The sequence below is a fragment of the Mustelus asterias genome, chromosome 5, assembly GCF_964213995.1.
Source record: "Mustelus asterias chromosome 5, sMusAst1.hap1.1, whole genome shotgun sequence".
NCBI classification, from domain to species: domain Eukaryota; kingdom Metazoa; phylum Chordata; class Chondrichthyes; order Carcharhiniformes; family Triakidae; genus Mustelus; species Mustelus asterias.
Window position 1 is genome coordinate 97684197 of NC_135805.1, and position 25756 is coordinate 97709952.

Sequence of the window (25756 nt, forward strand, 5' to 3'; positions counted from 1 at the left end):
CTATCTCTGATATATTGGTCATAAATATTGTGCAGGTAACAGCTTTCAAATAGACTACAAATGCAGAAAATCCTATGACTGCCATCCTGACCTGAAATAGTAAGCTGAAGTGTATGAGTGGCAGGTTTTTCATTGCTTTTTCAGTGTGCAATAATTGCTTGCAGCCATTAAACAACACGGGACAATCTAATTTTCTGTTCTTTTCTTGATGGTGCAGAGAAGTATTAAAAAGAAAAAAAAAATCTCATCCCAGAGTGCAGGTAGAATGATTGACAGAAATGATTGTATGATCTGGGTGTAAATTCGTATACTTGCCCACCTGCCATTCAGGGCTCTATTTTCCTCTCTTCACTTTTTTTTAAAACAGCAAAATTAACTGATTGTATAAAGTGGACAACTCAGCCTGTTTTATTAGAAAATTAATGTTTCTGCTAAAATTAGAGAATCAAGGAATATCTACAATTTTGGAGGAATAGTGCAGTTTTATACTTGTGATTAGTTTTTGTGTGGATCTAACATTAATGTACTGCATGTACTTTCATACATTTTGGAGTAATTGGAGGTCACCTCCATAACAGCTCGACAGTTGGTTATCCTTTTATGTACCATATCAGGTGAAAATTTACATCTAAAATTGACATTTTACATTTGGCATAGTCACAAACTTTCTCAAATATTTTGTTTTGTTTTATGACCGTAAGGCTGAAAGGTTAAGCTCTGTGGTACTGTAGTTTCAGTGCCATTGGTATCATTTTGCAACCAAAATGCTGTGCTTTATGCACATCTGGCACCATGTTAGTGAGGGCTTTGGATGGGTGTTAGGAGTGTTGCAGGTGTGTGGAGTAGGTAGATCACAATGTCTGTCAGTGTGTACTGCTGATTTGACTCGTGTTGCCATTTTGTATCTCGCTGCTTCAACTATTGCCCCGCCTTAAACACGCACAGATGAACATGCATTCAGGAACAAGAAAGGCCAACCAATTCAATTTAAAGGGATCATCAACAATTTGCAAATTACTTTCTGCTGGTTTTGCTTGAGTTTGTGGAAATCCTTGGCAATTTTTAAAGTTGGTGAAGTTAACAGGGATGGTGCTGCATGTGAAGAATGCCTTGGTTCTTACGTTAAGATATCTGGTTCGGCCACTTACTGCAAGTATTGGGTCCTGTAGTTACCATTTCCCTTCATCAGCAACATGAGGGGTTAATGAAGCAACGGTATCAAAGAGGAGGACAAATATTTGCAGAAAGAGGGGGAGGAAGGTGGAAGAAAGGCTTTCAGAAGAAGGCCTAATATATCCAAGATCTTCTGTGAGTATTTCCCTCACCACACCCAAGGCAGGAGTGTACATTTACAAAGGAGGTTCTCAAGAATTCCACCGTCTCTTGCAACCAGACCTGTAACCTCCGATGAGGGCAACAGTGTTACTGCTAGGGGTGTTGAAGGTGCCTATTGCCCTGAATTTCTTTGTGTTGGGATGATTCCAGTTGGAGATGATGACATCCGTAATATTTCCTCATTGTTCTTTGTTCTTTGTATTCATAGTCCATTGCTGTATCAGAGAAGTGACAAACATTTTTTATACTAGAAGAGTTCATTCTGTTCTGTCTAACCAGAGAGAAGCTGCAGGAGCTTGTATGTGGCTTGCCAGGACTACCCCATGCTGCATGGTGTCATCAACTGTAGGTGATACAGGTTAGCTGTAAGTAGCTTTGCATAAACGCGGTTCCCATTCTGAGATGTGCGGCCACTCAGCTATGCACCCAGTACTGGGCTGACCGCCAAACTTGTAAGCTGCCTTACATGCTGTCCAGATCAAAATGAACGGGCAAAGGCCAATTGGACATTGGAAAATGAATGCCAGCGTTTGCAGCTTTATCCAACATTTTCCCTCTATTTTCAAACATTAAAATCTTAGTTTCTGTTCCATTTTGTTGAATGGGACTGGATAATGGCTCCAAATGGACATTCTTTTTCTCCTGAGATATTTCTTTATTGTTGGTATAAAGGAAGGCTTTGCAATGGTCAAATATGTCAAATGGTAGGAACCAAATTTTATTGGCTGTTAAGAGTCTATTTATCATTAGTAGAATTCTCAGCAGCAGCTGAAGAAACTGCCACCAGTCATCAACTGTATGACAGGCGGGTTACCAATTGCAAATGTGGCCCTGCTGTAGTACTGTTATATGTGGCACAATATGCCTATACCTGATAATAACTTAATTTGCTGCTACCAGATGCCAAGGAAAAACAACACTGAGAATTGTTATCCTTTTGGAGAGGGTAGAGCGGTAATTAATTATGGTGAAGAGCACATTATAGCAGAGCCTAATGGCTTTCTGTTGCTGACAATGCTATCCATTGTGGAGGCAGGATCCAACTGTTTCATTAATACTAAATTTGACGGTGATGTTTACAAAATGTATTTTGTGAAGCTACAAATCATAGCACCACAGCTGTGACAGCTCCCAGTGGCATTGAAAAATTAAGTATAAAATGTGATTAATTACTCAATAAATAACTTGTCTGCTAAAACTCTGAAAGAAGTCCTCTGATAGAGAATCCAGAATAAACAGAGGGAGGGGATGTTGTAGAGCTTGAAAAAGAAAAAAAGGACTCGTGGGTGGCCAGTTCTCATGTTCGCTGATTACTCACCTTCAGGGTAAGGGATCCTTAATTTTTGTTCAGCTAATTGCTGGTAGCTCCGAAGGTATCTCACTATTGATGCTCATTTTTGGGAATGTAATGCCAGGGTTAATTCATATGCAAAATGGAGTGGATATGATACAGAAGTCTCCTGTTATATTCTGCACCAAGGCACCAGCAGTTATAATATCTGCACAGAGCTGTACATGGATCAAATCTAAAATGCCTTTGAGATTTATTAATCAGTAAGAAATGTCATTTGGAAGTGACTTAGGTAAAGGTGAAAATTTAAGCTTACCTTGGATAAAAGTTGCTCTTGAATCCTCATGAAGGGCATTATTGCAGATTGTGTTGAGGCATCTTACTCTATGCAATTGAATAAAAGTTTTGTCTCACTTCTCATATATTGAATTTCTAATCACAGTTGGTGTCATTGTGGAGAGGTCACATAGGGACCAAAGCTGGGATTTTCAAAGTGCTGAGCGGTCAGGACCCAGGGCAGGAGGGATTTGAAAATCAGTCCTGGAGGTCATAATGGCATCCCGATGCCTCTGGGCCTATTCTGAATTTTTCAAATTCATTCATGGGAAGAGGATATTGCTGGCTAGGTCCTGTATTTACTGACTGTCCCTAATTGCCCTTGAGAAGGTGGTGGTGTGCTGCCTTCTTACAGTCCTGTGGTGTAGGTGCCCACAATTCTGTAAGCAAGTGAGTTCCAGGATTTTGATCCAGTGAGAATGAAGGTACAGTGATATATTTGTGTCAGGATGTTGAGTGACTTGGAGGGGATTTTCGAGTCAGTGATGTTTCATGTATTTGTTATCCTTGTTCATCTAGATGGTAGCAGTTGTTGGTTTGGAAGATGCTGCCTAAGGAGCCTTGAGTTCCTACAGTGCATCTTGTAGATGGTACACAGTTCTGCCACTATATCTTGATGATGGAGAGAATGAATGTTCGTAAGTTGTTGCCAATCAAGTGGGTTGCTTTGTCCTGGATGGTGTCAAACGTCTTAAGTGTTGTTGGATCTGCATTCATCCACATAATCTCACTTTATTCAATCACACTGATAACTTGTGTCTTGTAGATGGTGGACAGGCTTTGGGGAGTTGAGTTACTTATCACAGGATTCCTAGCCTCTGGGTGAGCATTTGGTTCATCATAACATTCAGAACTATGGGCCAAATGCTGGCAGATGGGATCAGGTGTTTCTAATGTGTCTGTGTGGACTCAATGGGCCGAAGGGCCTCTTCTGCATGATTCTGTTCTATCAGTGTCAAGGGCAATCTCTTGTTGGAGATGGATATTGTCCAGGTCTTGTTTAATTTGGACATGGACTGCTTCAATGGACAGGTGGTGGCGAGGGAGCGAGGAAGGCACATGCCTGCAATTAGCAGCCCTTGAAGCCCCTTTAAGGAGCTTGTCCAGAACTGAATGAATGCATATTGCACAACTGTTGTGTTTGTCACAAGATCTGAATAAATTCATTTGGAGAGGGTTTTGAGAAAAACCTATGGGTGCAACAGCAGCATGTGCACTGTACCTTGCCTTGCGCAAGGTTGTTGTCCACCTTGTTCAACCTGCTTGTCTTCTGAGGAGTTACCTGCTGAAATCAGTAAGGTTGTGGCAGCCCCCGACATGACTGATGCCTGCCTTTGCTGCTGGCATCAGGTAGGCAGATCCTGCCTCCTCAAGGTGCTCAGCAACTCTAATTGGGCACCAAGCTCGCATTCTGGCCATGAGGGGTCATTTGGATTTGAGGGTCATGTCACTAGCTCGACGCAGCTCAGGTGCAGGGTTGGATTCCCGATCCCCTTTTCAAAATGCAACCCTGATTCTTCCTCAGTTAGGAAATGTTGCATGGACCATCATGTTGACTTCTCTCTTGCCCCTCCTTCACAGCAGGAAACAATCCTGACCCCCACCCCTACTGCAGGACTTAGTCCCACATGGGAGAATTCTGCCCATTGACTTAAAATGCTTCAAGTTAAGGGGAATGTTGTGGTGCGCTGAATTCCACCTTCACAAGATTTTTGCATATTTGTTCTGGTGTATATGGAATGCTGGATGTGGTAGACTGAAAAGAAAATAAGTTAATCCTAGCAAAGCAGCAAATTACCAGCAAGTCAGCACGCACTACTTCTCATTAGCCTTCAGCTGTTATGCACTGGTGATGTTGGCTAAAGCCTGAGAGCTGCCTTAATTTCTCAGCTGCAAAATGGTTATGTGCTTCAAGAAAAAAATATTGACGTGATTATTTTTTATTAGACCAATGCATTTTTTAAGTTATTTACACTTTCCTATTTCCCCAAACAATTCATAAACCAAACAGTAGCCTGTTTTATCACTGCTGCTTTGTTGTAATTTCTTTTATTGGTTAGTTTATAACAGTTATGAATAATGTGCAAATAATTGCCTGAGCGTATTGGAAAATTATAGGCAATGCATATTACAATATACTATTAAGACCATTCATTCAGATAAATTTGACTAATGGATTTACCGTCGCTTGACAGTAGTGGTTTTTGTTGCAGTTCTTCCACCAAATTAAATGGTCACTGAAATAAATACCTTTTTTGCTGAATATATTGTTCATAATAAGCAACTTTAGCAGAATTATTTTAAAAAACTACTCTTATACACGTGCTCTGTTTCTTTTGTATTTACTCAGCGAGATGGACATCTGGACATTAGTATAATTTACACTAATGTTACATTAAGACTATCCTGTAAATTTGAAATATGCATCATTGAAATGAACAGTTATAGTATTAAGATGGTTTTCAAAGCATGACATGTTAGTAGAGATGTAATATAATTCAATTGTTCTGGCTTTATCACTTGTACCTTGGCAAGCTAAGCTATAGAAACTACAGATTAATTTGCAAACAAAAGATTTTCAGTGTTAAATGTGCTACCACCTATTAATATTAAAATCTTTAAATTACAGATCCTGTTAGCTTCCTCTGAAAAGAAGAGTGTACTTTGGAGATGTCACGGCATCACAGCCGGTATGAGAGAGATTATCGCATCGGGTGGGACTGGCGGGAACGAAGCACCAGCTGTAGCAATGTAAATAATACCAACTGCAGCAGCGGCATTGCCAACAGTAACAACATCACTAACCGACCTGGTCTTCTGCCACTGCCAGTCGTTCCCTCCCGTCTCTTAACTCCAGTCACACCTGTCTGCACCACAGCAAGCAACGAGATGATGACAAATTTAATGGCCAGCTCTGTTCCTTCCACAACAACAGCTTCTAAGGTGGGCTACATTATAAGATATCAACCTGTATTATATGCTGGTTCATATTTACACATTATAGTTCGCAAAAGTTTAAGCCCTTTTATTTTAACACTGATTGCTCCATGCATTGAGTTGGCTTTTACATTTTGGCACAGGAGAATTTGATTCTAAAGAATTTTCTACATTACTCGACTAAAAGATCAATGTACGTTTCTGTTTAAATTGTCCTTTGTGCTATTTTGCAAGCCAAGCCCATATAAACTTTACTTTTATATTGCTTTCTGTATTCATGTGAAGTTCCTTTCATCAGCTGTCTTAAATGGAGGCATTAACTTGTTTATTTTAAATGTGTTGAAACTTCTGTTAGCCAGAACCTTTTGCCTATTAGGAATGCATTAAATGTTTGTATACATACAGGATAATTTAACTGTCTAAATAACTAAAGTTGGTTTCTTCATGGTCTTCGTACTAAGATGTGGAACTGAAAAAAATCATTGTTTTTTAATTAGATTTTGATGGCAATGGCACTTAATTAAATACAATGGTCCTGAAATTCCAATAATATGGTGTGACGTGATTTTATCCGCAGGACAAGGAGGAGGCATTCTGAACTTCAGACGCAAAGGGAATCCACAAATTTTACACCCATTTAAATTCCAAACTAAATTCTGTTTCCATTGAATTGAAGTTGACCATGTGCGTGTGTCACTACAGATCATTTAGTGCAAAAACTTGTGAATGCATTTACAGGGTAAATATCAGTCTGCTGCCTGGAAAGTACAAATTATCCATGAATGACAGATGGCAAGTATGGCACTTAAAAGTTGTTGGCCATGTGAAGGCACGAAAGCTCACTCGGCACTGAGGAGGTAGCTAGGAGTTGCCAGTCATTGGCTGGAATACTCCAACCTCGCCTGTGGCTGAAATTCTCCGATCCCGCTGCTGTGAATGACGTTTTGGTTGAATTCCAAATTCTTCATCCTGGCTGGTAGCGGTAGCAGGGCATGTGAGACCGGAGAATGCCGGCCATTATCTAGGCGTTACTTTACTTGTAGATCTCTTGTCTACTCCCACTTTTCCACCTCTCCCTCATTTTGTTTATAATGATAGCTAAATCATTCTCCCAGAAGTTTGTGGCTCCTTTCTTATTGGTTCCTTTTCTGATCTCTGCCTTCAAATAGCCTGTTCTGATTTAAGAGCAGTTCAACTTTAAATCCAGCATGCACCACTTTTAAGTACTTTATCTTAATCTTTGCTGCCACCAGGTATGAGACATGCACCTTTGTCTCTGCCAGCAATATTTTAATAAGTTGATTCCAAGATTTCTGCCTGGGTCAACAGGGGGGACTACTAGCCAGATGGAACTCCCACTTCACCACACACATAGTAACAGGTAGTGAGAGTCTAAATTTGTGGTTCATCACACATAAAATTCTGAAGAGCAAAGAAAAAAATGAGGAATGGAATGCTTGGTTTTGCTTTCAAATGAAAGTGCATTTCAGCATGATTGGGGTGTATGGATAGGGTGAATAGGAAGCAGCTGTTAGCCTTAGTTGACCATTCAATAATGAAGGGGCATAATTTTGAGCTGAGGGGCATGAAGTTTAAAGGGGATTTGAAACAAATTAACACTTTTTTTCAGTGGGAGTTCAGGGAAGAATCTCCCACACTCTGTGCACTGCAAATGCCATCAGCATGAATATCAATTAAATTTCAGAGGGCGGGGCCTAGTTCAGCTGGAGAGGCTGAAATCAGCGCGCGGAGCGGGCTACTGTGCATGTGCCAATTTGTCAGTGTTGAGATCAGCGCATGTGCAGTGGCCCCGCACTGATGGCCTCCCGATTGCTGGCCAGCCCCATGACCCCTGCAACACTGGCTCTCCACCCAGCCCCAGCGTGCCCTGATCTCTGCTCGCCCCGATCGTTGCCCTCCCTCCTTGCCCCACCGATCACTATGCGGCAATGGGGCCCTGCACCCCCATATGCCTGGCCCCCATGGCACTGCCCCATGCCCGATGGGCAGTGCCAAGGTGCTCCTGGCACTTTGCTCCAAGGGCAGTGCCAGGGGGGCAGGCTGGCATTGCCAGGAAGCCAATGCCCAGGGGCACCCGCCACCCAGCCCTCTGGAGGGCCCTGATTGTCCCCTCCGTCACTCTAGTGGGGTTGGGCCACTAGTTCACTGAAAGTGGAGAGCTACTGTAATCCCCGCTGGAGTGAACTACTCTGGCGGTAGGTGGAGGGGAGATGCTAGGAGGCCAGGAAACTTCAGTCTCGGGCCCGCTAATCTCATTTAAATGAGATTACAATAGCCATGTATTTGGTTTTCAGCACGGAGCAGACGCCGCTGGAAATCCAGCGCTGGGAGACATGAGTGTGCGAACCCCACAAATTGGCCGATGTGAAAATCTCCTGGCTCACTGCGCTAAGAAATGAGTGCAGTCGGATGGGAGAATGGCAGCCATTGTGATTGCTGCAGAAATATGAAATGAATTAAAGAGTTCTATATGGACGAAATATATTGAAGAAATTATTAATTTTACCAGTCATTTATTTCAGTGTTAGGCAATTGTGGCACAAAGAATGAAATGTACTTCTGAGTGCTTTCGATGGTAACCAATGTCCATTAAATTAGCCTGAATTTCAGTTTTGTGGTTGAAACGACCATTTCCATTTTGACTTTTCTCTTGTTTTACAAGGCTTTTGTCAGTTGAATATATTAGTAGAATGGTTTCATTTGAGATCTAGACATGGACACTCTGGAAAGGATACATATATTACTAATTCTTAGTTTCCCTGATGAGGGTTGTAGGCCTTCTCCTAAGATTTGTCAGTGATGGTTCAGTTGGTAGCAGAGTTAGAGTTTAAATCTCACTCCAGAACCTGAATATGTCACCCAGTGCACGCTGAAGGAATACTGCACTGTCAGAGGTGCTGTCTTTTGGATGACACAATGGGCTTGAACTTACTCTGGAGTGGCAATCAGCATCAGATGAGGTTGGTTCTGGGGGGTGGGGTCAGGTCTTGGTTGGGGCCCAGGGGGATTGGGTGGGGGGGGGTGTCAGAGTTGGGGATGATGGACCTTAAGTCAAGTCAGGTCAAGCCCAGAAGGGGCTGAGGGGTTCTGTCAGATCTGGGGGTCGACGTGTTGAGCAGAAATCGGCTACTGGGCCTTGGGGGAGTGGTGTGGTTGGCATTTTGGGGAAGTCGGGATGTGGGTGGGAGTTGGGCCTGCTGGGGTGTTGGGGAACAAGTCCCCATGGGAGTGGGGGAATCCCTTGAAAGCGGGAGTCAGGGGAGATCACAGGGAGGTCAGAGTCGTGGGTGGAGTCCCATGGAGTGTCGGTCTGAGACTGTACAAAAGTTATCCAGAAGTTAGAAGAGGTTTTAATTCTTGTAACCTTCTATGGGTGGCTATTGGTGTAATCCAGTCAGAACCTTTTGCTGCTTGTGATTCAAGTCTCTTTTTCAGATAGCTCCCAGTGCAGGGTAATTGCAAAGGGTATGTTTGCCCTTCTGGACAATTGCCATGCAAACTTACCTGGGAACTTCTGAAGAGGATTCCCCAGCGCACCTTTGAGGTATAGCTCTCCAATACAATGCTGGGGAGTTTGGAAGTTGTGACCCAATATGATATTAATCAGGGACTCTGTCTACCCTCTCGGGACATAATCAATGTAATTTAGTTGTGACCTACTAGAACTAAGCTTTTTAACAGCTCTGAATTGATTTTTAATTCTTTTCAAGTGTCACTCTGTTCCTCTTCTTCCAAGTCTAAACTGATCTTGACCTAACATTATGCTTTGCAGTCTTTGTGTTACTAACAGGGACTTAGGCTATGCTAACTCAGCAAAGTATAGTATTGAAAAATGCAGGGAGTGATTTTAGTCAAAGTCAGCTGGATTAAAGTCAATGGAAGAGGGAAATCAAATTTACCGTGAAAGAAATTGAAAAATTGCAATTTATTTGAAGCATAGAAGTAATTTAGTTCATTGAGTTTTACAATTTGAAAGGTTTAGTGCCAGTTAGTTGTTATTTATAGTAAAATAATTGTATAAGATTTAACATTGTTCTGCTGTTTCTAAACTAGATTGTGAAGTATAGTTTATTACTAAGGATTATAATACAAACATAGCTTGACAAATATATTCCCAATTGAGACTTCAATAAAAAATAATTATATGAACTAATGACTCAAATATCCTCATCATTCTGAATTCTGTTAAATTTGGATGATTGCCAATATTTCCCTTCATCACCCTAATATTGGGATGTTATCAATGCAGACTGATCAATATGTAGGATGGGCTTCCAAGTAGGAATAAAAAAACAGGGATCTATTTGAGGAACAGCTAGATGTTTAGAGGGGAAGTGTAAGTTTTCTGTGACCGGAAAAGTTGGGCTGGACTTAATGAAATATTCTAACTCAATTTACCAACACCTTTTTCTACATGAATGGTTTGATTGCAAGCTTAGTAATAACTCATGGAGATCTGTTTAACTCACTCGCCTAATGAGCAACTGACAGAATCAGATTGGTTGAAGGTTTACACTCTGCCTAATTCTTCATTGATCTCAACCCAAATGAGTTTGGTTAAAATTACCCTCAACACCATTTAATGTGTGCTGCATTGACTTTGCAGAGGCCATGTCTATTAACTAGCCACAATCATGATAAGTTGTTTACTGTATAACACATAGATTGTCCACTCAAACCCTTGGTATTTGAGCAGACAAAATATTCTATGCTACACCTTTCCGTAGAGGTTAAATTGCTTTCCAGATTTCCTAAAAAATAAAATGTTTTGTATAAGTTATGCCATATGCAAGGTAACATAAAGCACTGTTAGTATTTCATACTTCACACAATTGTGCGAAGTGTTTAATAATCCAATGTTTGTGCAGCTCCTTCTGGGAAACCTTTGGAAAGAGAGAAGAGTACAGTTTTGTCTTTGCTGTTTGGGTTATTATTTGACAGACTTTACATGCTGCCCATTGTAAAATGCACCCAGATTTTATTCCACTGAAGCTGCCTTTTTGCACTGTATACAGTGAAAGTGTAGAGGTTGGTGGGGGCCTGCCATCTGCAAGTAATCTCTCTCTCTCTCGTGAGCTGAAAAAAACTAAGTGTGTGTTTCAGTTCCTATGACATGCACCCAAACCTAGGAATCAGCAAGCAGATCATAGTGGGGTTAATGACAAGGCAACCAAACCATTACACAACATGTGTTGTTCCCTTTTAATTGGGTGCATGCAGGTGAAGGCTGAGGGAGCCCCACATGCTACATGTTGGTAGGCCTTGAAATATTTTAACATGGTGAACACTTCATCGTTTGACTTGAAGGTACAAATGATATCGCTTAGCGAAAGGTTTTTTTTTTACTCCCCTTGAAGTAGTACCAGTTATAAGTGCATTCTTCAAAGAGGATGCTAGATCTACTTTGTCTGACCTGATAAGGTAATTAAATGTTTTACAATGTTGCATTGCTGGGCGCGGGGTCATGAAATAGTCACTACTGTGAACATCTCCTTTACTGGAACAATAATGAGAGAATTCTTCATGGGAGTCTGTGTATCAGGTAAAATGTAAAGTTGATGTGCTGCCAATGGTTGAAACTAGGAACATAAAAAATGTGATTAGTTAAAGCAAAACATTTTGTCACCATTAATGCAGTATAAATGAGTCTTTTCAAACAAAACTGACCTATCTCCGTGCTTTACAAAATGACTTGAGAAGCCAAGTAGGATAAGGACAGTCTCAGAACAGGGCATGCATTGAAATGATCATAGGTCATCTTTGTTAAGGTCATTCATTAAATATTTCCACAATCTGGAATTATGTTCACCAGAGTGGCACAAGAATCATTCAGTTTATGAATCTAAGATATTATTGTATAATTTCAGCATTTGCTGATAAAACATTGCAGTATTTCTTTTGGCAGCATATCTGCCTTGTAAAGATTCTCTCCCCAGAGTCAAACACAAAGATCTAGAACCCAACATTGTAAAGAAGGAATTCTATCTGTTTGCTCCCAAATACCAAAGAAGAAACTATGCATTAAATGCTCAGTGACACTGAACTGAAAAGAGCCTCCCAGGGAAGTGATAGGCTTTTAAATGTAGAGTTTTTTAAAACCCAGTCCCAAAGAACCTTAGAGAAAAAACTCCTTTGACAAAGACATCATTCAACTGAGTACTTTTCACTAGTAGAAAATTTTGAGACTGATGTAGTGGATTTCAGTGTAGGTTAATCTCAGCTGCAGCTTTACAGGAATTGAAACCCAATCATCTTCCAACTTGAACTTATTCTTTGAGGGCTTCAGGACTGTAGAACACCATACTCACACAATCCTTTCCTCCTATCTACCATTAACAGAACTTTTAAAACCCATGGTTCTTATTCAATCACTATTTACCCATTCTTTCTCCACTGTTTGATTTCTGGTGGTGTCCTGTAGCATCGACCTGGGGTCTTCACCTAATTAATAAAATAACCAAAGTGAACAGAATTATCACCAATCTTTTTGCACTGTAAGGATTCCATGGGTACACCATTAAGCAAACACACCTGTAATTTTTTTTTCTAAAGGTTTATGCTTATGGGTACATAAGCATATGTACCCATAAGGGGAGAGAGAGAGAGCAAGTACGTCACTTAAATATTTATATTTGATTTGATAAGTAGCAAAACATTTTCCAATACTAAATACAAGGTATACTACAGAAAGACAAAGGAAAAGATTTGAAATACATCTGTGTTGAAAGTTAACATTGTATAGTCAAGTTTTATTTACATATTTTGTCATTGTAACTTGTTTCTTGTGAAATTAAGTGTTTTATTCATTAAATTTCAAAACAATCAATGTGAATAGATTGATTTGGTGCTGAAGAGAAGGTTTGTTTTTCTCCACATTCTCAAATCCACTCAGTGCCTAAACTAGCATCCTTACCGCTTCATCAGTAAATACAAGCTCAGTCTTGTAACACTTCCTTTGTGACTTGTCACCCAACAATAACGTGGCTATTTACATAACCATCTAAATGGTTCCAAATGATACTGAATATATATTCAGCATTATTGTCATTTTGAACTATTTAAATAATAATGTAAATAGTCTTTTGTCATTTGGAACAATTTAAATGATTATGCATGTAGCCTCTTTTTGTTTAATGATATATTCATTAGGACACTGAGAATGGGGATCCATGGAGAACTTTGAACTTTCAACAGGTTACAGTCTAAACGTAGACGATCTCAGACGTACAACAATTGCTGTTCTGATGATATTGGCTGCTCTGGTCTGTTATCTGGTATGCGTTACACTGTAACTTCTCCATTGGGCTCAGGGAGGAAAGGAGTTAACTGTACGTATGCAAACATACAGCCAGTGCCTCAGACCAATTTTGAGAAAAGAATGAAGATGATGAATATGCATCAATAAAACACATTGGCTGTAGGATAAGTGTACTTCATGGCAACATAACAAAAATATAAGACTGCTGAATATACAGCTTGGTTATGAAATTTTTCACTTGTAATAGATTTTTCTAAATATTGATAATGTCAGTTAGGAAGTAAAAGCCTTAATAAATGTTATTACGTATGTATGTAACAGACCAGAGGTATCTAAAACATGTGTTTGTTAGTAACAATGATTACAAGTTGAAATTTTTTCTCGATCTAAACGGCTGTATTTGAATTGTTGAAATTAAGTGAAGGGTCTGGACACTTAGAAATTGATGGCTGAATAAAAGTTTACACTCTTGAAAGGCTTTCATCACCTTTAGATTTGACTATTCCAAAACTCTCCTGAACCCTTCACCTTCTGCAAACTTTTGTTCATCCAGGACTTTACTAGTCACATCCTAACCCCCACACGCATCCAGTTGTCCATCATCCCTATCCATGTTGACCTTGGTCTATGCCCTCCACTGCCTCAACTTTTAAAATTCCGCTTCTTGCATTTAAATTCCATCATACACCCTGCTCCATTTTTGTACCTTCCTCCCCAGTTATGGCCCCTCAAAAATTGCTTCTTCAGATACACAGGGGAAAAAGCTTGCTTCAGTTAAAAAGGAGAAAAACACACAACTATGCTTGATTTAATTTGATGTTGCATTGCGCTGTCTGTGTATAATTTAAAAGGCTTGTTCACCCTGGACTTGCACTGAATTGTCCTCTCAATTACTTAAGGGAAGAAAAATTTCAGTGACTTTTCAGTAAATTTGCAATTCTTTTGCTTCTGGATTTCTTACAAAAATGGGCATGCTGGGAATCATTAGTGAATCCAACTGTGTCTCTGTAAACAGTTTATCCTTGTAATTTGCCATCTCAATACTTTAATGTTTATTTTGTGAGCAGAAACAATAATTTCACTGCTTAATGAACTGTTTTGTTCAATACTGTAACAAGAATACACGTTATGAATAATTTAATGGGTCACATTCTGTTGCTGAGGAAATGCTGTATATCTTCAATAAACAGCTTACATATGGCCAGCAACAACATATGATAAAATATTGCCATCTCACATATCCTGGTATCCACTGGCAGCTGGAAAAATATCATTCCGCTTTGTGCTGAGTTTCCTGTGACAGTTGACTCACTAATCAGTTAGATGGAGAAGCTGGGGCTGTTCTCCTCAGGAGTAGAGAAGGTCAAGGAAAATTTGATGGAGGTTTTCAAAATAAAAGCAATGAGAAAATGTTTTTTCCAGTGGCAGAAGTGTCAGTAAACACAAGATACAAATTTGACAAAAGAAGCAGAGACGATCTGAGGGGGAAAAAAGAATATGCAACAAATTATTGTGCTCTGGAGTACCTGAAAGGATGGTGGAAGAAGATTCGATGGTTACATTCAAAAGGATTTTATCAAAACTTGAAGGATTTCCAGGGAATGTCCTTGGCAGACAGGATTAAGGAGAATCCCAAGGCATTTTATTCATACGTTAGGAACAAAAGGGTTGTCAGGGAAAAAATCGGACGTCTCAGGGACAAAAGTGGGGAATTATGCTTAGAGCCCAAAGAAGTAGGGGAGATCCTAAATGAATACTTTGCGTCGGTATTCACAAAGGAGAGGGATGTGTTGACTGGGAGTGTCTCGGAGGGGAGTGTTGACCTGTTAGAGAAAATCTCCATTACAAGGGAGGAAGTGTTAGGTTTTTTAGGGAATATAAAGACTGACAAATCCCCAGGGCCTGATGGAATCTATCCAAGGCTGCTCAAGGAGACGAGAGATGAAATCGCTGGGCCTCTGACGCAAATCTTTGTCTCGTCACTGGACACAGGTGAGGTCCCAGAGGATGGGAGGATAGCTAATGTGGTCCCGTTATTTAAGAAGGGTAGGAAGGATAACCCGGGAGATTATAGGCCGGTGAGCTTGACGTCCGTGGTAGGGAAGTTGTTGGAGAGGATTCTTGGAGATAGGATGTATGCGCATTTAGAAAGGAATAAACTCATTTACGATAGCCAGCATGGTTTTGTGAGAGGGAGGTCATGCCTCACTAACCTGGTGGAGTTTTTTGAAGAAGTGACTAGAATGTTTGATGAGGGAAGAGCCGTGGATGTTGTCTATATGGACTTTAGTAAAGCGTTTGACAAAGTCCCTCATGGTAGGTTGGTGCAAAAGGTTGGATCTCATGGGATAAAGGGGGAGGTGGCCAGATGGGTGGAGAACTGGCTTGGTCACAGAAGACAGAGGGTGGTAGTGGAAGGGTCTTTTTCTGGCTGGATGCCTGTGACTAATGGTGTTCTGCAGGGCTCTGCTGTTTGTGATTTGTATAAACGATCTGGAAGAAGGTGTAACTGGGGTGATCAGTAAGTTTGCGGACGACACGAAAATGGCTGGACTTGCAGATAGTGAGGAACATTGTCAGAGGCTACAGAAGGATATAGATCGGCTGGAAATTTGGGCAAAGAAATGGCAGATGGAGTTCAATCCAGATAAATGCGAAGTGATGCATTTTGGTAGAACTAACGTAGGGGGGAGCTATACGATAAATGGCAGAACCATAAAGGGTGTAGATACGCAGAGGGACCTGGGTGTGCAAGTCCACAGATCCTTGAAGGTGACGTCACAGGTGGAGAAGGTAGTGAATAAGACATATCATCATAGAATCATAGAAACCCTACAGTGCAGAAGGAGGCCATTCGGCCCATCGAGTCTGCACCGACCACAATCCCACCCAGGCCCTACCCCCACATATTTTACCCGCTAATCCCTCTAACCTACACATCCCAGGACTCTAAGGGGCAATTTTTTAACCTGGCCAATCAACCTAACTCGCACATCTTTGGACTGTGGGAGGAAACCGGAGCACCCGGAGGAAACCCACGCAGACACGAGGAGAATGTGCAAACTCCACACAGACAGTGACCCGAGCCGGGAATTGAACCCAGGACCCTGGAGCTGTGAAGCAGCAGTGCTAACCACTGTGCTACCGTGCCTTTATAGGACGGGGCATAGAGTATAAAAGTTGGGGTCTGATGTTGCAGATGTATAGAACGTTGGTTCGGCCGCATTTGGAATACTGCGCCCAGTTCTCGTCGCCACACTACCAGAAGGATGTGGAGGCTTTAGAGAGTGCAGAGGAGGTTTACCAGGATGTTGCCTGGTATGGAAGGGCTTAGTTATGAGGAGAGATTGGGTAAACTGGGGTTGTTCTCACTGGAAAGACGGAGGACAAGGGGTGACCTAATAGAGGTGTATAAAATTATGAAAGGCATAGATAGGGTGAACGGTGGGAAGCTTTTTCCCAGATCGGTGGTGACGTTCACGAGGGGTCATAGGTTCAAGGTGAGGGGCAGGAGGTTTAACACGGATATCAGAAGGACGTATTTTACACAGAGGGTGGTGGGGGCCTGGAATGCGCTGCCGGGCAAGGTGGTGGAGGCGGACACACTGGGAACGTTTAAGACTTATCTAGATAGCCACATGAACGGAGTGGGAATGGAGGGATACAAAAGAATGGTCTAGTTTGGACCAGGGAGCAGCACGGGTTTGGAGGGCCGAAGGGCCTGTTACTGTGCTGTTTTGTCCTTTGTTCTTGTTCTTTGGAATGAGAGCGATCAGGGAAGTGGGACTAATAGCTCTACAAAGCAGCCTGTATGTGCACAATGGGCTGAATGGCCTCTTTCTGTGCTGAATGAGTATAGGAAAGTTTGTCACAGCTACATAACAGGAGTATTCAACCACTCTCTCACTGGTTCTCACTATTTGCAATTGTCCTGTCACCATGCAATTCATTTGTAACAGTCTGTTCCGTGCAAGGAGATAATACTGCCACATCAAACCAAAGGTCCATGACTCAATTGATTTTCAGTTTTTTGAAGAACTGAAAAGTCTAACACAAGAGCAGAATATTGTAGATGTTGGAAATATCGACTGTTTGTCATCCCTCCCCCTGTGAGAAATGATGGGGATGCAGCTTCAAGTCTTTGAGGTCAGATGAGGCTACATTTTTTTTATTGGCTGAATAAGCAGACTTTGGAAAGACAAAGTCTGCCTCAAGTACCACACATGACGTTGTCCCTTGCCAATGGTACAAGATGGTCTCCTCTAATGCCTTGTTTGCAAGTCTCATTTCTGCTTCAGAGCTTCTGAAACCACATGGCATTCTGCTGGCTAACTCCTGCACACAGCTGGTGTCATCCCCATTTACATTGGTCCTCAGCTAATTTCCCCACTTGCCATGAATGATGTTGAAGGTTTTCATATATCTCTTGACAGCATCCTTGAATAGGAGCTTTGGGCACCTGGTTGGTCTCTTGGCATAGGTTGCCTCTCTGTATAACATATCTTGGGGATGCAACCATCTTCCATCCTGTGCATATGCTCAAGATAGGATAATCATTTTTGCTTGATTGACGCTAGCACGCTCGCCAAGTTTGGCCCAGGAAGGACAGCTTCATTGTTCTTTCCAGGTGATCTGATTTCCATTTATCAATTTCTAACAGAATTCCATAAACAACTCTCCTTTAGAAGACTTTTTTTTAAAAGAACCAGGCTAGAATTCACCATTCATCTGTTACTGCATTTAAAAATCTTCATTCAATAAATATAAGTAAGCTCCATCATTTTGTTTGTCAAGAGAAGCAGCAAATGGTGCATGAAGGCAGCGGGGGATTAGGGGGAGGTGGAATCCATCTGTTTTAAGGAGCACAGTTGGAGTGTACTGGCACCCATTTTCATCCATTGCGTAAAAAGAATGTTGGCAGGAGGTGCCAGTAATTGTGAGTTAACATTCTTTCCAAATAGGGACATTTATAGGAATTGGTTTTTTGTTGGGTTTCTAGAATTGTTTTTTTCCACTTGGTGGCATTTATGAGAAGAAAATGTGAGTCTCCTGCTCACATTTTTCTAACCAATAATTAAAAGTGTTTCCATGTGATTTTACCTGCCCACTTTCTGATCAGAAATTTCTGCAAAATTAAATGGGCATGGCAAGATTTGATGTAATATAGTGGAAGTTCCAGCAATGACAAAATGACTTATGTTATGAATTTCACCATTTTGTGCACCGATCTCACTGTATATTTACTCCAGTTGTTATTACAAACATAATGTAACTACGCCTCAGTAGACATGGTGGTAATTCAGAAGCAGAACAGCCAATGTCAATTCTCTAAGATAAGTAGTAAAGCAACGACAACTAAAAGTGAATGCAGAATCCAGTGCCAAAAACATATGCTTTATGTTAGTTAAGACAAAATAATCATTGTGATTTGGTAGAAATTAAATTTGGAAGCATTCTGATTTGTCGACTTCATGGTTTTACCTGCAATTCCTTTCTCCAAACAGTTACCGATGTATAAAGTGGTTTAAAGTAGGAGCACATTTCCTCTTGGATTTGGCTGTCAAACTAAAGACAGATTTCAATACACTGAGAATTAATTCTGTCTATCAGTCCTGTCTCCTGCAGTGACACGTTTAACAGGAGCTTTGGCTTTGGTTACTGTAGTCTGTGCCCATACTTCATTTGGTCTTTCATGGAATCAGCTTGCACAGCCTTCCATATGCAAGATCCAGAAATAAAACTGACTTGCAATTAGAATAAACCCTTTAGAAAGTGTGTTCAGATGGTAAGACAAAACAATACAGTCCACTCCTAATAGCAGTATATCACCAATAAGGTGATATAAATCTGAAAAATGAGTGTGTCTATTTGCATCAGGCACATTTTTAAATGTCAATTTTGAGAGGTTAAATACGTGATTGGATGTTTTTTATCTTTGGACTCAGTTGCTTTTAGTGACACAATGGAGACCTACTGACTTTCCATGTATGTGACATGCTAGCCGCTAGCCATGTCCAGCATGGTGTAAATGAATTGTGTGATGCATTCCCTGCATGCACCCAAAGACATGACATCAATGACCTGACTGGGGCTTGTAACATGAGCTTTCTAAATTTGATCGACATGTGTGCAGGCAGTGTTGTTAATCGCTCCTGAAACAACAAGCATTTTAATGTTTGGACCTTACCTTGATTATCTTAGCCTGATGGCCCTTATCCTGGGGCTATTTAAAGAGTCGCTCAACAAGGTGCAGCTGAAGTGTTTTTGACTTACTGTTGCTGAGGAAATGTTTGTGGGATGACTGTGCTGAGTTGCAGGAGAGAATTAGAGGTTTTTGCTGACCACAAAGGGTTGGATGCACAGATAAGTGGATAGGAGTAGTAGTGCCACTTGCACTGATAGGGTCTTTTGGCGACAGGGCTCCTACATAGAAATGAGAAAGGTTTGAGACTTCACAAATAAGGTCATCACAAAATTGTTACTTTCTTCACACCAAACTTAAAGCAGGATGAAGATGTTCCTCCTAAAGGCTGAAGATCACAGCCAGGATGAAGATGTTCCTCCGAATGGCCGAAGATCAAAGCCAGCCTTATATTTGGATCTTTCCAAGTGGAATGAACAACATCAGCAATATACTGTAGCTTGCCATGCATGGCTGCCTCACAAGTCACAAACCGTGTACTAAAGAAGAAGAGACTTGATCCTCTTCTCCTGGGGAGAGAATACCACAATGTTCCAAGCCAGGGACTGAAGACTGACAGGCCTGCCAATGCACTGAGCATTTCAGTGTGCATAACATTCTTCTTGCAGTGCAACAAGATCCTCATCTGAGTTTCTTACAGCAGAGTTAGTGTGCGACCACACCTTCCAACAATTCCACATGAGCTGACTATCTCCTAGCCTGGCTGCAACTCCCTTGTGTCCAGTGACTCACCACATGCAGGCTGTAACTCCGTACTTTTAAGGTACACTGTGCCAGTAGCTGAGCTATTGGCTGAGAGTGTAAGCTCAAGTCATAAGAACATAAGAACTAGGAGCAGGAGTGGGCCATCTGGCCCCTCGAGCCTGCTCCGCCATTCAATAAGTTCAAAGCTGATCTTTTCGTGGACTTAGCTCCACTTACCCACCCACTCAGCATAACCCTTAATTCCTTTACTGTTCAAACATCTATCTATCTTTGCCTTAAAAACAGTGAACGCAGTAATCTCAACTGCTTCACTGGGATCGCGCTTCTTCTTCACCCTTGCTCTCAACCTTCCTTAGACCATAAGACTGTCTTAAAGCCACTCAATGACCTGGCCCCCACAGCCTTCTGCAGCAAAGAGTTCAATAGATCCACCACTCTCTGGCTGAAGAAATTCCTCCTCATCTGTTTTAAAGGATCGTCCCTTTAGTCTGAGGTTGTGCCCTCTGGTTCTAGTTTTTCCTACTAGTGGAAATATCCTCTCCACTCTATCCAGGCCTTGCAATATTCTGTAAGTTTCAATAAGATCCACCCCCCCATCCTTCTAAACTCCAATGAGTACAGACCCAGAGTCCTTAACTGTTCCTCATACAACAAGCTCTTCATTCCAGGAATCATTTCTGTGAACCTCCTCTGGACCTTTTCCAAGGCCATCCTTCCTTAGATACGGGGCCCAAAACTGCTCACAGTACTCCAAATGGGGTCTGACCAGAGCCTTATACAGCCTCAGAAGTACTGCTCTTGTATTCTAGCTCTCCCGACATGAATGCTAACATTGCATTTGCCTTCCTAACTGCCGACTGAACCTGCATGTTAACCTAAATAAAGTTGCAGTGGCTAACTAGGTGGCAGTTCCTAGCAACTTGAAAAGCACAAAAATGTCAGAGAAAAGAAGGGTGAGAGATAGGGGGCCAAGAGGAAAACAGGAGTGAAGGTGCATACAGCAACAGTTTACTACCATCCAGGTGACTGGTGGGTTAAGTCTGAGATGTGATGTGCACATGTACGTCCGTCACAGTTGCCACCTCCGTTCAGTGCATTAACGTCCCTTAATACATTCTCTCATTCCTTTTGAAGCTCTCTCTGGAAGGCACCTTGGCCCAAGCAGAAATGTGGCCTCTTGCTTGGCCTCCATCTGTCTGATTATTCCCGCATGGGCAGCATCACTAAGGCAGGGAGCCCTTTACCCGGCGTGGCGAAACATCCTCCTTGATTCTGGAGTGTTTCACAGCGAGTGTCCGGCATTATTACTGCACCTCTCCTTTTATGTGGACTCTATTTTTAACAAAGGAAGGCTCCTGGAGCTTGTGGTTAGTGCAGAATGCTAGTTGGCTCCCTGTGGTGCGCAGAGACCTCCAGCAATGCGACAAAGAGCAATCCAGCAGGGGAGCCACATGAGCGCATGCTACAATCATGGAAATCAGGTGGGTGCACTAATTCTACAGTGTTTTGCAAGTTTAGAGCCAGTCTAGGCAGGTTGTGAATCACCACCTCTGTGCCCAGAAACATGCTATCCAATTCCTAGTCCTAAAAAGAAAATCTGCAGTATCATACTGCATGCTCTTGATGTATCTTTCCTGTGCAGTAATGAAGAAGTGGTTTGAAGCCATGAATATAAAACATTCCAAAAGTGAACACATTACCTCCTATAGAGCAATAGGCAAACAAATATGTTTCCTGTTTATATTACGTTAAAGAGCACATTATCAAGTTTCTGTTTGTATTGCTTGGAAAAATACACAACTGTTGAATTAAACAGTCCAGGAGAACTCTGAGAAATACAAAAAGTCTGAAACTACGGGAACTAACCCAAAGTCTGTGTTCTAAAAGGAAAAGCCGTATGCAGCTGATATACATGAAATACCACTGGAAGTGGCGTGCATAAGAATAATTGTGTTTTGTCATTTTACAGCACAGTTCATACACATTGGGCAGATATGATAAAGCAACAGTTTGTTCATTTGCAAAATCACAACATTGTTCACCATATTTCGAATTCACAAGTTATCATGTATTAGAAAAACAAACTGATATCTCTGCCGGGTATCCCAGCAAGTAATCTAAATGATTTCCTACACTTTTCACATGGGGGAAGGGGGGGGGGGGATGGGTAGGGGAAAGTGAATTGAACTGCTGATGGATCCTTGAAATCCAGAAATCACATGGTTTTCCAGATTCCCAAGGACCCAGCAGTGCCGATAATTTTTCAGCCTAAGTGAGTGTGGCGATGAAAGTGGAGCTATTTCAGAAAATTTGTGATTGCCATTGATTTTAATGGAGAGGAGTTATGATATACACCTCTCACTTTATTGGCGGAGCAACACAGAATTCGTAGGAAATGATGGGGTGGCATTCATAGTGGCACATGTCACTCATGCCAGAATTTTCTTTTTGCCCTTTCACACAGAACCTATGATGTAGATATGCCATTGAAATGATGTAGGAGATTCTGGGCAACAACCTTTGGTTAGAGTCATTTCCTACATAATGGTAAACAAGCTCCTGGAACCCTTGAGATTTTTGTTTACTTTTATGGTAATGCCTAAGTTGAAGAGTTTATAACCCTGCGTATTTTAAATATTTAAGTTAAACTCTTCACTGGATCTATGAAGTAACTAACATTTATATTATTTTTCACAGTTAGTGAGTCACCATTGTGCAGAGCTTGTTGATGGTAATTCAGGTTCAGTACTCCTTAATGGAGGAAAAAGCTGAAGAAAATTCAATTTTTAAAAATTGCTTCAAAATAATTGCTTCACAATTTTCATGTTGAGAACCCTTGAATACAACTGCAAAGTATTGGTAATTAGAAATTAAATTTGATTTATTAAGTCACTGTAAACTAATAGTTCCCATGGGGTAAAAGCAGAACTGGCGCTGCACTGGCTGGCTTGGCTGCATTTCCTGGATATCTGAAAGCAGAAGATTCAAAGTGGATGTTGGACAAAGGGAAGGAGGAGTGGGATGTAAACTTGGAGCGCCACGGTCAGGTCATCTGCAACTTTCACATCATGCCAGGTTACTGGATGAGAGCGAGGTGGGAGTTGAGAATGGGCATAAAGCAAGAACTTATCATTATCCTGAGTGTTCTCGGTCACACCAGATGCAACGGTCACAGTCACAACAAGCTCCATAATGCTGAACACACTGTCTGCCAGCAGGCTCTGTTCTTGCACCTCCTTTAGAATTTCTCCCTTTGCTTTATACTGACTCTCCGCATTCTTCCTGCCAACATGAATCACCCCATACTTGTCTGCATTGAACTTTATCTGCCACTTGTCTGCCCAATATGTCAATGTCCTTTTGAAGTTCCAGACTATCCCCATCAAAGTTGACACTGTTTCCAATCTTCGTATCATCTGAAAGTTTTGAAATTGTATTTTGCATAGCACAGTCTAGGTCATTAATATTTATCAGGAAAAGTAAACGTCCCAACACTGCTCCTGGGAACTTACTATAAACCTTCCTCCAATCTGAAAAACAACTATTTATCACTAGTCTGTCACTTTCTTGTCACTCAGCCAATTTCTTATCCAAATGTCTGCTTTCCCTTTTATTCCATGAGCTGAAAGATGTATAAACTGTGAGATGTAGATATTGAGGTGTGCAGCAGTGCAGGGTGTTTAAAGGTGAGCTAAAGCATGTAGCCTTATTGATAGAGATTGTTGATGGGTGATTGGTAGAGATGTGGTGATTAGACTGGCAAATGAGGCTAGGACTTCAATTGGTAGGTAATAGCATCTGAAGAGACATACACTGACCACTCATGTGAGCTCATTGAATTTCTTACGTAACTGTGTCTAGGTCTTGAGGGTAAGACTCTGGCATTGACCTCCATGGCTATCTGTTACACTGTTTCTGTCTCGAGTATTCCTGGCCCCCTGTAGATACAGGACCTCTATCCTCCTGTCCACCTCCTTCACCAAGGTCTCCAATGCAGCACCTTAAAACCCTGAAACCTACTATCTCCCATATTGTGCTATTCTTCACCATTCCCCGAGTCAGATTCACTTTCTGCATTACTGCCTGCACCTACTGCAGTCATAGTGCACTTGTATTTTAAAAGGTGCAGACCAGCTTTAACTGTCTAACTGTAACTGCTCCTGACAAGTATTGATTTTTTTTTTGGTCCTCTCCTGATGTGTATGACCAATGAAATAAGCAGTTAGCACTGGCTGCATGCTGAAATCATTGTTATGAACATGCAGCATGAACTTGGCATGTTGCCTATGTTACATTGAACAGGCACAGATTAATTGTGCATGGTGATCCTCACACTCATTTTTGGAGGCTATTCATTTTAGCCTCCAAATGTTTACTGCTTGTAGGAGCTTTTCATAGACCTATGTATTATGTTGGCTTTCATGTGAGAGATTTCTCTTTATTAATTACAGCTCAGCAAATACAAAGAGTTCACGGAGACAGTAATTCTGGTTGAAGACATACTTTATTGCCCAGGCCTGGTCCACGTGTATGGGAGAATGATTTGGGGCAACCCAAATTATTCTAAATTGTATGATCAGTAGTACAATTAGAATTTTTCAAAAATCATTTTCCCACCTCTTTGGCTCAAGTCTACATAGGATGAGCAATCATTTTAGTATGAATCATTTACCTTGGCCAATAACATTTCACTCTCTGACAGCATGAGAATACATAAGTTCGTAGAGTTCAAAAGTTCTTTTCCCACTGTCTCCTAGCAACCCAAATATGTAGGTCCATAGAGTTCAAAAGTTTCTTTCCCATGTCTACTTAGCAACCCTTTATCGGGAAATATGAATTATTCTATTCATTCTACCTGTCTGCGAAGCTTGTACTTTCTAAAACCTCACTGATAAGAGGGTCCTCAGGAGCTGTATTGTTTTCAAGGAATGCCCCTGGGGAACTCCATTACAAACCTTCCTCCAATCTGAAAAACAGCTATTTATCACTACTCTGGCTGAGTGACAATTCCTTATCTAAATGCCTACTTTCCCTTTTATTCCATGAGCTGAAAAATGGATAAGCTGATGAGAAGCTGGTAACAAAACCTAAAGTAATGGCTGTGCAAAGGAGGGCCTGTGTTTATTTACTAAGGTCCAGATTGGAAGTTGGAGAATGTTCTTCTTACTTTGCTAGAACCCATCATGCTTAGAACAGTGTGTAATTGGCCAAGATGTATTCTTTTGTACAGAATATAATATGTTTTCAAAAATACGTGTTTAAATTCTCTAACAGTGGTTATATATGTTTCTATGCAAACAGCACCTTTGTAACTCCAGGTACCTTGTAATTTTACTGTGCTATATTCACTCTAAATGAATCCATTCTGATCTATTAGTCTTTTTAATCCCAGATTATCCCAAACCCCTCTAACACTGTTGCAAACTATTCCTGAATTGAGGCACAAAATGTCGCTTTTCATGATGCATATGTTTTAAAAGTATAACTTTTAGCTTTGAGATTGAGATTTCTAAATGTAAGATACATGCTCATCACATAAACACAGTGGCTATGAGAGCAGGTCAGAGGTTAGGAATACTGCAATGAGTAACTCACCTCCTGACTCCCCAAAGCCTGTCCCACCATCTACAAGGCACAAGTCAGGAATGTGATGGAATACTCCCCACTTGGG

The 25756-nt window shown here is 41.3% G+C and overlaps 1 protein-coding gene across 4 annotated transcripts in view; it reads left to right on the forward strand.

Annotated features, from left to right (window-relative positions):
* klhl29 (kelch like family member 29) overlaps positions 1 to 25756 on the forward strand; it is a 423156-nt gene that overhangs the window by 146422 nt on the left and 250978 nt on the right. For all 4 annotated transcript variants that reach the window (XM_078213081.1, XM_078213080.1, XM_078213079.1 and 1 more), the window contains one exon: positions 5592 to 5905. In XM_078213081.1, coding sequence (XP_078069207.1) covers positions 5633 to 5905 — 273 coding nt within the window. In that variant the 5' untranslated portion in view covers positions 5592 to 5632. The remainder of the gene's footprint in view (positions 1 to 5591; positions 5906 to 25756) is intronic.